Raw genomic sequence first — 13,565 nt, 5'->3', positions numbered from 1 at the left:
AAAAAAAACCAAAAACAAACAACAAAGCCCACACATACTCTACTTAGATACATTTACCATCATACTCTACTTTTGCATGAAACATCTGCAAGGTTACCTTTTCGTTCTGAAAAATTCTTTCTATGACTTGCCTTTGCTGGGATTCCTGCTAAAGCCTTACATGGCTGACCTATTATGATCACTGTCTGCCAGAATGACCAATATTACCTATCATATGACTTCCCCTTCTTGCTGTATTTACTTTCTACCTCTTGTTTAAAGTAACAAGTTTTCTGGAATAGAGTCTTAGAAATCTGAGGTGATATGACAACTAAGCCTTCGGCACTCAGTTGCCGGACTGGCTTTTCAAGATCATAATAGTTGTAGACACTATGTGTTAGAATACTATTCACTCCTGGTTTGTAACCCTCCTAGTGCTAACTGGCTTGTGCAATGTTCCAGACATATTTCTCCTCTTCTGTGAGTAGGACACTCTGCCTTGCCTATCATCCTTTCTTAGAAGGTAAATGTTGCGAGTGAAAAATCAAATTCTAGACTTTCACTTAACTTTACAGTCAGTTTCAATTATTTCAAATCATGTTTCTTCATTTTCTACTTGCCATTACTCCCTGCTACAGTTATTAAAACAGAACTCATTTGTGTCCATGGAAGAAACTAATAAGCAAAAAATGCAATAAATGTCTGCTGCTGCAATTGCTAGTTAAAATGCAATTCTCCAAAGATTAGCGGAATTATCTTCTCAGTGGTCCAGTCCCATCCCAAAGACATTCAGCTAGTTACCTGACCACTCCATAGGCGGATACAGCCACTTTCATGAGCAGAAGCCAGTATTGGTGAGTGTCCTACTCTAGACTTGGATGACTGTACATTCATCTTTGGGTATTGGATATTCTCAGATGCAGCTGTGTCTTCTGCTTTGGAACACAAATGATCATAAATGTTATCAAAAACTTTTAGCACTGCTTTTGAATGCCCAAAGATTACATAACACTAGAAAAAAAGGTGAATTTCAAAATAAACTCCATCATCAAGATAGCATTACTCTGAAAACACTACAGGTATGGATAAAGACAAGTGAAAAGAAATCAGAACAATCTTCACGATCTTATCTAAAACAACCAGAACTATTGCTCTGTGATGCAGGGAACCTCTATAGAGCAGAACCATTGATTTTACAGAAACTGCAAGCACAGGTGAGGGTGGAGAAGGAGCACAAGACAGGGGTCATCAGGACAGCTGACAAGCTGTCCTAACTAAACGGCACATCAATTCTGGAAGCATAGATTTCTATACTTATTCAGTCTATACTTATTTATTCAGTCCAAAACTTTTGCTAAATGCAAGGTGCAGGTCACAGAGAACCTTTTTTGAGTTTTTGCTGTGAATTCCCCAAAGCTGGAGATGCTGGCAGGTCCCACGAAGGTCCTCAGTCAAGTGGACATTCATTCAGTGAAAGCAAGATTTAACAGGAGTGCCTGTTTCACTGGGCAGCTACAAGGCTTAGGAATATTCTTGTTTCAGGGCATGCTTTTTTTTGCCAAATAAATTAATCTTAAATTCATATTGCAGATGATCAAATTTCTTGTTATTGGTAAATTCTGCTTTCCATCAGAGGATGTCTAAAATATTCAGAAGAATCTAGAGGATTTGCTTCTTGCAAATTCACCAACTCCATTTGTAGAGCTTTAACTCTTAAGCACTTGACTCTCTCTTGTGATTTTTTAAGGACATATATTATGAGAAGATTTTTCCTTCTAAAATTTCACCCACTTTTGAGGATTTTGTCTGAGGCCATTTGCTCATGCTTGACTCAAGTTGGCTCTTGCTATACTATTTCAATAATTCATTGCCAGAATATTTATGTGGAAGAAAAGTCTGCGTAGTTGACATTTGCAAAAATTCTGAAAGGTGTCATCATGTCTACTTGGAAAAAACCAGCAATTAAGGCCTTGCATATCTTGCATCCTGGCCTGGCTTTTGCGAAATAACTGCAAATCAGGAGGGAGCAGATGATGATGAGATGTCATCCACTAGTGGCATCCCAATTATTCTAAACACAGTTTGCCAGACAAACTCAGTTTCCATAGTAATCTGGGCAGAACTCACAGATCAACACGGAGAACAAAAAACATTTTTTCATACCTGTTGTTATTTCAGTATTAACTTTATCAATTTCCACGTTTTCCTAAAAGCAAGGAATAAAATGTAAAAGAATTAGAAAATGGAACTTTGATGTAACTACAGAACAGTTCTCTAGTTGAAATTATTTTAAGAACTTAATTTTTTTAGTTGGAGAATTCAGATATTCCCCCAATTTCCACCGAGTGTAAGACAAGACTTCCTCTGAAGAGAATCAAAATAAGAGAAGAAAAAGTCATAAATTAAATTAACAGGAATTTAGGAGCATGTTAAATGTAAATTTGGCTGAATAGAATTAGTTACTTAGGACAAGCAAAGTCAATAATTTACAATCATGTGAATGTAACCTAGATCTCTTTCATTTATAACATGCATATAGTCTTGTTACTGCCTTGACCAAAAATTAACAAAGTGCATAAATACCAATAACATTTACTCACATTTCCATCTTCAGTAAGAGAATTGTCACAGTCTCTCATTTGTGCCTTACTATACAGGCTTCTGAGGATCCCCAAGGCTGACAGTAATCAGCCTCAAAAATTGCCAAGTCAAATAAGGCAGGAAAAACTATGCAGCCAGGAGTGTTTGAGGTATCTTAGAAGAAGTCAAGCCGCTTCAATCTCATCCTACTTATTGATATGTAAAGCTTGATGTGTGGGGCTTTTGGGACTCTTTATAAGAGCTGCAAATGACTGTTCATTTTGTTATTCTAATGACTACACAGCACAGTACATTGAATACTTTAGTTTGCAGATGCCAGTTAGGCCAGGTCTACTTGGGAATCTATTGAAGTGCATGCCCTGAAACAAAATGCTGGTAAGAATATGAGATGTAGCAGGATTTTGCCTACTTATCTTTTGTTGTTTGCAAATATGGCATGTTCTTCTGGCATAGAAGGGCAAAAAGTGTCAAAAAACCCATAATGCTATCCTTAGCAAAAATAGAGAGATGTCTCAATCAACAGACTGAGACACTGGCATATTAATGGTAAATCAAAAAAAAAAGGTACTGTCATTTGAAAGAATGCATCCAAGCAGGTGTGGCTGCAACGTAGATGTGGTTCTGCTTTTATTCAGTACTTTATGATTTGACTGTTTTACGTTCTCCATTGCATTTTTCTATACCCACCATTTGAAATTCAGAATTGCTAGTGATAAGCATCTGACAAACATGTTGATAGTCAGCTATCCTGTGTATCACAGAGCGACCTGACTGACAACATATTCCTAATTGCCCACCTCAGTCAGTTTAGGTGAACAAAGTTCATTTTTCTGTAATTCCTGATATTTCGTTTTGTGCAGTGTTATGGAGGAATTTTAGTAAGCTACAGGACTTTAAAACCAAAGCTGAAATGACAACAGAAATTTGTTTTGAATGCTACCAAATCCATGAAGCCATCATACCTACCTTATGTGGGTTCAAAGAACTGCTCTCATGCTCTGGGATGGCACTGACATCACCCCTCACAGAAGTAGAGGTCTGGGAACTCCTTTTCCTGTGTGAAAGAAAGTATTGAAGATCACTGACATTCTTGAAGACACTGTTTGATAACTGGAAATCAACATCACCCAGCATTATAAAGCAGAAAAATACAGCCTGAATTTATGAGACTGATTAGACACTGTCCTAGTGTGCCAAAAGGCAAGCTGGTGGGCAAGACAACCGATCTGGCTGAACAGGGAGATTCTGAAGGAAATTAGGGTAAAGAAGAGAGCCTACCAATTATGGAAAAAAGGGCTGGCTACTCAGGAAGAGTTTAGGAATATAGTTAGGTCATGTAGAAAGAAAATTAGAGAGATGAAGGCACAACTTGAACTTAATCTCGCCACTTCTGTGAAGGATAACAAAAAGTCATTCTTGATACATCAATAGCAAAAGGAGGGGCAAGGAAAACCTCCATTCTTTGTTGGACATGGGTGGGAATATAGTTATCAAAGATGAGGAAAAGGCTGAGGTATTTAACACTTTCTTGACCTCAGTTTTCAACAGTAAGACAGGTTGTCCTGAGGACAGCTGGCTTCTGGAGCTTGTAGAAAGAGATAAGAAGCTGAATAGCCCCCCTGTAATCCAGGAGGAAACAGTTAGCAACCTGCTCAGCCACTTAGATCCCCACAAGTCTATGGGACCAGATGGGATCCACCCAAGGGTGATGAGGGAGCTGGCAGAAGAGCTCGCCAAGCTGCTCTCCATCATCTACAACAGTCTTGGATCACTGGGGAGGTCCCAGATGATTGGAAGCTGGTGAATGTCACACCAATCCACAAAAAGGGCTGGAAGGAGGACCTGGGAAACTACAGGCCCATCAGCCTGACCTCAGTGCCTGGCAAGGTTATGGAGCAAATCATCCTAAGTGCAATCACACAGCACCTACAGGACAGACAAGGGATCAGACCCAGCCAGCACAGGAGAGTTTAGGAGAGGCCAGTTTAGGAGAGGCAGGTCCTGTCTGACCAACCTGATCTCCTTTTATGATCAGGTGACCTGCCCACTGGATGAGGGGAAGGCTGTGGATGTGGTCTATCTGACCTCAGCAAAACCTTTGACACCATCTCCCACAGCATACTCCTGAAAAAGCTGGCAGCCCATGGCTTGGACAGGGGCACTCTCTGCTGGGTTAGGAACTGGCTGGAGGGCCGGGCCCAGAGAGTGGTGGTGGATGGTGCTGCATCCAGCTGGTGGCTGGCCACTAGTGGTGTCCCTTCCAGGATCACTGTTGGGCCCAGTTCTATTTAATATCTTTATTAACGATTTAGATGAGGGGATTGAGTCCACCATCAGCAAATTTACAGATGACTCTAAGCTGGGGGGGAGTGTCGATCAGCTGGAAGGCGGGAGGGCTCTGCAGAGGGACCTGGACAGGCTGGAGAGTTGGGCTGATTCCAAGGCCAAGTGCTGGGTCCTCCACTTTGGCCACAACAACCCCATGCAGTGCTACAGGCTGGGGACAGAGTGACTGGAGAGCAGCCAGGCAGAGAGAGACCTGGGAGTTTGGATTGACAGGAAGCTGAACAGGAGCCAGCAGTGTGCCCAGGTGGCCAAGAAGGCCAATGGCATCCTGGCCTGGATCAGGAACAGTGTGGCCAGCAGGACCAGGGAAGTGATTCTTTCCCTGTACTCAGCACTGGTGAGGCCACATCTCGAGTACTGTGTCCAGTTCTGGGCCCCTCAGTTCAGGAAGGATATTGAGGTGCTGGAGCAGGTCCAGAGAAGAACAACAAGGCTGGTGAAGGGACTCGAGCACAAGTCCTGTGAGGAGAGGCTGAGGGAGCTGGGGTTGTTTAGCCTGGAGAAGAGGAGGCTCAGGGGAGACCTCATCACTCTCTACAACTCCCTGAAAGGAGGTTGTAGCCACGTGGGCGTTGGTCTCTTCTCCCAGGCAACTACTAGTAAGACAAGAGGACATGGTCTTAAGCTGTGCCAGGGGAGGTTTAGATTAGATATTAGGAAGAAATTCTTTACAGAAAGGGTATCAGGCATTGGAATGGGCTGCCCAGGGAAGTGGTGGATTCTCCGTCCCCGGAGGTTTTTAGGATGAGACTCGATGTGGCACTTAGCGCCATGGTCTGGTAACCAAGGCAGGGTTGGATCAAGGGTTGGACTTGATGATCTCGGAGGTCCCTTCCAACCCAGCTGATTCTATGATTCTATGACTAAGGGTTGTTGGTTTTGTATATTTATCAAAGTAACTTGGCATTATTTGCATATTACACAGCCAACCTCTCCTGTCAGGAGTTTTGAGCAAATTAAATCCGTAGTACATCAAAAGTAACACTGGAACTCGCCCTCAAGAAGTGATGGGGAAAAATTCACTGCATGCCAATGGCTTGTTTCCTTTCATTTTACACAGTGCTTTGCTCTGCAAATAGTTTTTAATTAATTATAGAAACTTATTTTCAACCCGTTACGAAAATTCTCAGAAATAAGATTTTGTGGAAGAAAATCAGGAAAAAAAATTGGATGTGGTCTTTACCATTTTTGTTTCCAAGTCAAGAAAAGTTCAGACTACGCTATTGAGTGATTCTTTCCACATAATATCACAGCTGCTATGTTTTAGGGAGGAGTATTTGAATAAGTGGGATAATGTAAAATCCATCTAAGAAGTATGCAGATGGAGTAGTCTACTTAAATTTGGTCAGATGGCCATGACTTAGCAATTTTAAGTGTCTAATTTTACAGACTTGCTAGCATGCTTGAACATTTCGTGTATGTGTATGATCAAATTCATCCAGATACCTTCCTAATAAATACAATACATCCTAAGCCTATATGATTCAAAGTCATTGTAGAGAATTTATGTTCAATTAAGTGGCACATGTAGTACATGTAGTAAATGCATAAGCTACTTGAAGGTTTTAAAGCAAGATAAGACCAACTTTATAACTCATGACAGCAAAAAAAGCTGCCTAATTGCTAAAAGGTTAAAGCTGCATAAGTATTTAAACCATACTGAGTCCTTTTGGTTGCCATTGCCTTTGCATATCCATTGGAAGACAAGCACTTCTGAAATTATGTAGAGATGCAATGCCTTTCTCTCAACATGAGCACATTTGTCTAAAATCCTTTTCTTCATCCAACACTACCAGCCTATGACAGCTTCTAGTTTGTTTTAAGATGAAACTTGACACTACAAACTTAAAAAAAAAGAGAAATATATATATATAAAGAATATATATATAAATATACATATAAAGAAAAAATACTATAAAGAAAAAGCCTGCTGTCACACAGTTATCTCACAGAGATAAGAGCAAGTGAATCTACAGTACATAGGAAAACTGATACCTGGCAAAAGCTAACTTCTGTTGAATTTTTCAATAGAATTGAGACTTATGAGGTCATTTAGAGGACAAAAGGATATCTGAGTGGAAAAAAGAACATGTAATATGGTTTGATAAGCATTATAAATGTTTTAGGATGGGAAAGCCAACTAACTGTCTGGACTTGAATTGATTAAATACAAATAAAATCTCAATTTAAATCAGCTATCTTAGACAAACACTACATCTTTTTACTGCAACAAAATTCCAAGTGATTGTGCCTGTCCCTGAGGAAGATAAAATGCATGGAGTTACCTGTAAGTAAAAGCACCATGTACAAGGAATAACATGGCATTGATTCCAGATTCTTGAGAAACTGAATCCTTGCTGTCTTCATTAGTTTCATGGCTGAAAATAAAGATGTTTGTACAGGATATGTCACATAGGTTGTGTATTGTTCCCAGAAAATGTTTCTAACTTAATTTGTAGTTAAAAAAATTAAACTTTTCATTTCCCAGAATACATATCACCTAAGTTTTAGACAGTTTTTCAGAATCAGTTAATCAGTTATGATGGATTAATGTCAGTGAAGATGGAATGATGAAAATTTCATTCAGCCAAGTATTTTCTTGAGAATTAGTATTGAAGAGACAAATAAAGTCTCCTATGTTGAAGTTAACTAGCTAAGTTAATGTTAGCATAGTATCTTGTTCCCAGCATTCAAAAAGTCATCTGAACTCTCCTTACAAAGCATTGACTTTTCTGTCTTCCAGGTATCCATATGAATTGCCTGCCTCATATATAGGGAGGTAAATACAAAGTAAGAGCCAGAGTCAGAACTGCAGTTAAGTTTTGATTATTTCCCATGGTACAGAAAGACTCAGCTCATTTTCTCACAAACATGCCAATTTTACACCTTAAGGATGTTGTGAAACTGTTGGGTAGGATAATTAAGTATTGACTTTTTATGGTTTTAAAAGGCATGTGTTCCTTCACCAGCACAGGAATACTTCCATGCTGCAGCACTGAGTCTAGCCAGAAATACTGCCATTGTTCACCTTACTGATGTAGCAGCTTAATGTGAGTAAGAGTAAATGGAACCATCCAAAGAGTGAGCACTCTTTGTCAATTTCTGTGAAAGATCTTTAATCTCAAACCTCCAAAACCACATTAGTTTTCTCCTCATTGAATGTGATTCCTAGTCTTCTAGGTATGTCCAGTGATACTGGTAATGTAGAACATCTGGCATTATCATCTGAAGTAGCATTATTTCCAGCTGTCCTCCCAAACACAAAAATTTCCAAAATAAGGATGTTTCTACAGCTCAGTAGCAGCCTCCAGTCAATGACAGAGTGATTGACATAGTGAGAGTTTCCTTCAGTGGCAGTGCTGAATTATGTTAAACACTATTCTTAATTACATAATCCCTTCCCTAAATGACTCTCTCTCTTGATCACATCTCCTACCTGCACTGTCAGGACTAGCTAGCAAAGTAATTTGAAGTGGAAGGCAGGAGGGCCAACATAAATCGCTACTTTAACTCCTGCTTGTCAATCACCCTGTATATTTGGGCATCTTAGAATTTCCAGTATGCCATTTGGAAAGTTTGTATGAAATACTGGAGATCAAACAGCCTCCGTGAAAGCAATACTTACAGGCATCTCACAGAGGCAGATTCAAAATCCCACAAAATTATTTCACCATTTGCACTTCCTGTAGCTATCAAATTCCATCCTTCTACTTTTAAAACAGCAAAACAATTAATTTCCACAGAAGGTGCAAAATTCTACAAAGACAGTTAAAAGAAAAGTATGAGTAGGAGCAACGTGGACACTAGGCAGTGAAATGTTTTAACTGTTAAACTAACAAAATGCCTAAACAGACAGTGTCTACAACAACTGCATTTTGGATTCTATTCTAATACTACTGTATTTGAGCTACATAGAAGCACCAGAAGGAAGCAAGGAGTGATAATATTGGGAGACTGCAGACAACAGGGCCTCCAGCCTCACCTGCTATTTACAGCACAGTTGCAATTTGAGCATGTAAAAACAGGTGTAAGAGCTGAAGATTAATCAGAAGTAGGTATCTACGGAGATACTATAATCAAGTTAAAGGAATAAGTCCCTTAACAGAGATATAATAACCTTTCCATAAACATCATCCAGATCTGTTACAGAGTTAGTGAAATTTTACAAAACAGGACTTAAATCTCGGGGACTGTTCAAGTTAAATCGGTCAACCATTGAAACATAAATTTGATATCTTATTTTACCAAAGCAATAAGAAGAGAAAATAGAATCACTTTGATACTCAACTTGATCTTTATGTGCCACTATTACTGAAGGTCAGCCTAGCTATAGTATAAATGGCATTTCATTTCTAGAAGAGTTTATTTGAGAACCTCAACTTACTATATTTTATAGGAATGAGAAGTGTATGTTCAGAACATCTCCTTTTGTGTATTTATTTCAATGTACTGAAAAGTACGGAATCATTGAATGAATAAGGCTGGAAGAGACCACAATGGGCAATACTTATTTGGTTCTTAATCTGTTGCTAAAACATGAAATCCTTGGTGGCACAATAAACATTTTACTTTCCAATCTTCTATAAATGACGTGGAACTTTGAAGTGTTTCTCACCTCTGTATCATCACCCAGAGAACTGATGTTAGACAGCAGCCGAATAGCTGGAAAAAAATCTTGTGAGGTGTCAGGCTTCAGTAACAGATATACAACTGGATTCCTTCGTGGAAAAGACACTGCATCAGGAAGCACCCATGCGACATGTAGATGTGTTTGAGTTGAGTTACCCTATTAAAATAACTGACTTAATGAAAGAGGAAGAAAAGGATTTCTCTAGTCATAAAAAAAAATATAGCAAGTGTATATCCAAAGCTTGTTTTCTGCGCCAAATTACAAAACCTGTTACAGGTATCAACTAGAACATACCTACAATGCAAACTGAAGTTTCATCCAGAGATATTATTCCAGCTCACCTTAAGTTACCTGCTGTTATATTAGAAGCTGTGCAGCTGCGGAGTTCAGAGGTGTTAATTTTACTCAATTTAACTTCCTACTTAAAATAAGCTGCCTCTTATTTATAGCTGTTTATTTCATTAACATTGCTACTCTCCAGTTCATATCTACCAAAACATCCAGTAAAACTGGTGGTTGTTCCAATTGTGTGAGAGAAGAAGCCACAGTTCAGCTACAGCCCCAAGTCATTGATTCCTCCTCATTGTGCCTAGAGGCAACTGGGAGTCACTTTGAGAGTTTTTCTGACTATAAGAAATAGTACCTGCTCTAACATTGATATTTCTGTCCATTCTGAGAAGTGTTACTGAAATCAGCTCCTTAGGTTTTCTACTGTTTTCATAGATGTCTTAAGCTCAAGAATGAAGAAATAATTAAGATTTTAGTAAATCTTATAATACTAAGTATATCAAACAAGAAATACTTCTGAGGAAGGATTAAAAATTGAGAGATCTATAGTAGACTCCTGCAAAGGATGAAATGTTTTGGGCTGCTACTCCAGTTTACCTTGCTAATTACTATTTTTGGAGCCTTTTAAAAAGCTAATAACAACCTGTATTTCTCATTATCACAGAAACATCTGTGGGAAAATGTAGATTTGCACATATGTGAAACAGTATTAATGTACTTAGATTCATAGAGACTTGAAGGACATTGAACTTCTCACTAACCTGTTTGTCAAGGGATACATTTACATAATTTACAGTAAATGAACTGTTTTAACAATTTCAGCAGTAACACTGGGGACCAATAGGTGTGATGGAGCATTTCAGAAAAGTCTGAATAGCAAAAGCAAACTCTGTATGAAACAGCTTTTTATTAGCAGGAGGCTCAAAAGGATAACTTATTTACTGAGATGAGAGCCTGTATGGTTTTTCCCCAAATGTATCATTTGTCTAAAAGTTATTGCTTCTCCCGACAACCTTTGCTCCCTTGCGCATAGTAGATTTAAAGTTTCAGAAGAATTTTGTCCCAAGTAAAACATTCCAATTTGAGACAGAAAATTCCACAGAAACATGGTTTGTATGAGAAATGAGACTATAATTATTATGAAACTATATAAATGAAATTATAGTAAACTGCAAATGCATCTTGTTAGTTTTAGCTGAAGGGAACAAGAGTAGATGCTCAAAATCAAGCCCAGAAAGTCAATCTGATTTGTGTTCCTTTGTATCAGTTCCTAAGAAGCCACTGTTTTAACCTAGTAATTTTAAACAAAAAGAAAATTAAAAAATCTTTTCACCAAAATATTCTCTTTAGAAACACTTTAAATAAGGTAAAAACCATCTGTAGTAACAACAGCAATATTTTAAGGCCTTAAAGGATCTCTAACTACTGAAACCTCAATCACAAATGAAAAAGAAAATGCAAGGAGAGAAATTATCGGAATGCTGAAAACCAGCAGTGGACTAATGAACATTTCAACACTAGACAGAAAGGCAGAAAGCTAATTTGATGACACTGAAAAACTAAATTGTTCCTTCACAGTTTCTAAAAGTTCTGTTCCTTGACAGTTTCTAAAAGTTCATCTAATAATTAATGAAAAAGTCCTATTTTACCTCAAAATTTAGGGGCTACCAAATGAAATTAGGGGGAAAAAAAAGTCTATTTGAAAAACCTGAATGATTTTCATCTCCCCTCTCTGTTCCAAAACAAGAAGTGCATGTTGACTCTCATCAGCCTTCAGATAGACTATCTTCAGTACGCGATGCTCATCTTCGCTGTGCTGGGCCAAAGGCAAGGCTTTAAATTCTTGCCCACTTTCAAACTCCCAAATTTTCACCGTTCCTACACAGGGATGACAAAATGTAGAAAAGGGAATGAACTTTCATCCATACCCTGTGCTTCAAATTCAGAAGCTTGAATAGGATCAAACAGGGAAAAGACAAGAAAAATGAAAATCCAACTTAAGGTTGAGAGCTAGGTCACTGGTCTTTCAAAAATTGCAACAGCATGTGTGTTCCTTAGCAAAGCAGACTTAGGGACAAAAAAATATACCAGAAGAGACCTTTACCACTACTGTGCCCTCCATTCTTCCATCTTTTTACCATGTCTATTTTGTTCTGCAGCCCAGGATAAAAGACTTCTTCTTACTTTATTTCTGTTTCTGGATAGCATTATCAGGGAGCAAGCAGAGTGTGAGAAGACTTCAAGTTCTGAGCTACATCAATGAGCAGAGGGACCTGATTGCTAGACTTATCCCACAGAGCTACTGGGGAGAAGGAGCTACAGAATTTTCTTAAGTGATGAAATTATTATACATAACTTCCCTTTTGTAAGACTTGACAGCATTCACCTTCTGTTGTGCTCTTAAGATCCATAATGCATGCAGTCTCTGCTCCCAAGCAGAAACAAGAAATATTAGCCAGTATGCTGCGTGGAAAAGGCCATCATCTCCTCTTCATGTGAGGCAGATTTCATATATTTTATATATTTTAATAATTCAGGTGTGTACTCTTGAACATTTGAATGTGCGAATTATTCATTCATGTTAACAAATCATAAAATTATTAAAGCTTCCTGAAGAATTCAGTGTGCATTTGTGTATTGGCGAGGTCTTGTCACGTTACCTAAAACTCATGCACCCTAAACAACAGATGTGAAAAATTAAGGAAAAAAAAATCTATCTATCTATCTATCTATCTATCTATCTATCTATCTATCTATCTATCTATCTATCTATCTTCTAGTGTTCAGTGACTGCAGACACTATAAAATTGAGCTTAGATACTAGAAAATTTAAAACCTCCCATTCTTTATCTGCAGCTGTTTAGTTATAGATCTAGATACTAAGTCTTATGAGGAAACAACTTTTCAGACCAAGAGCTTTGGAGACAGTCTTCCAGAAAGTAACAGACTATCAAAGTACCAGAGTCCAAGCAGACAAAAATCGCCTTTCTGTGAAGCACCTATCAAATAAAACCCAACCAAGACACCCCACACCCACACCCCACAGCCTTTCCACAGACTGGCAGCCGTGCATTCAAAATTAATTCTGCTGTCACTGAGACAGTCAAGACAAAGAGTTCTGTCTGCTCATGTAATATGTCATTACAAAAATGTAATAAAAATGTAGTAATTATTTAATTGCTTTACCATCACATGCTCCAGTAGCAACATAAAAACCATTTATTTCAATGGCTGCACAGGTCACTTCAGTATTCACCCCATGTGCATCTTCAATTTGATATATCTGATATCCTGTTTCTAGGTCCCAGACCTGAAAAAATAATATGATAATTATTTGTAATACATCCTCTAAAACGTGTCACACAATGTGTTCTAATGTAATTGGAGAAATGACTGTCAGTAGTGAATTTTCACTTCCTGTTGTCTCTGTTTCACATCTCTGTAACATCTCTGTTACAACAGCACACTACCAAGTTCTTTTACTGAAATACTAGTGTATTTTCCCTGAAAATGTCCCTGTCCCCAGAGAAGCTATTCTGGCAAGGGGAGGCTCTATGTAGTATGTATGCTGTGAGAAAGACCCCTGGTAATTCAGAGAGATTGATGTTAAATCAAATGAGTATTTACAGTGCAAAAGCAAAGAAATCTAACTAGAAAGGATGGTTTCAGTTAGAATTTCAGTGCAGAATATAAAAATCAGACTTTACATAAACATTCGTTC

The 13,565-nt window shown here is 38.4% G+C and overlaps 1 protein-coding gene across 4 annotated transcripts in view; it reads right to left on the bottom strand.

The window, feature by feature from the left end:
- Positions 1–13,565, bottom strand: part of WDR64 (WD repeat domain 64) — a 77,903-nt gene that overhangs the window by 18,477 nt on the left and 45,861 nt on the right. For all 4 annotated transcript variants that reach the window (XR_007903991.1, XM_051783799.1, XM_051783801.1 and 1 more), the window contains exons 15-22: positions 13,031–13,154; positions 11,553–11,722; positions 9,542–9,712; positions 8,552–8,682; positions 7,212–7,304; positions 3,547–3,634; positions 2,143–2,185; positions 781–914 (exon numbers count right to left, since the gene is read on the bottom strand). Coding sequence is in view for 3 of the 4 variants with exons in the window: in XM_051783799.1 (XP_051639759.1) it covers positions 781–914; positions 2,143–2,185; positions 3,547–3,634; positions 7,212–7,304; positions 8,552–8,682; positions 9,542–9,712; positions 11,553–11,722; positions 13,031–13,154 (954 nt within the window). In the remaining variant the exon portion in view is untranslated. The remainder of the gene's footprint in view (positions 1–780; positions 915–2,142; positions 2,186–3,546; positions 3,635–7,211; positions 7,305–8,551; positions 8,683–9,541; positions 9,713–11,552; positions 11,723–13,030; positions 13,155–13,565) is intronic.

This window comes from Manacus candei, unplaced genomic scaffold, assembly GCF_025592945.1.
Source record: "Manacus candei isolate 608988 ecotype Guabito, Panama unplaced genomic scaffold, ASM2559294v1 h1tg000017l, whole genome shotgun sequence".
Lineage (NCBI taxonomy): Eukaryota > Metazoa > Chordata > Aves > Passeriformes > Pipridae > Manacus > Manacus candei.
The sequence above is the reverse complement of the archived record's forward strand: the minus strand, read 5'-3'. Positions and strand labels throughout refer to the sequence as shown.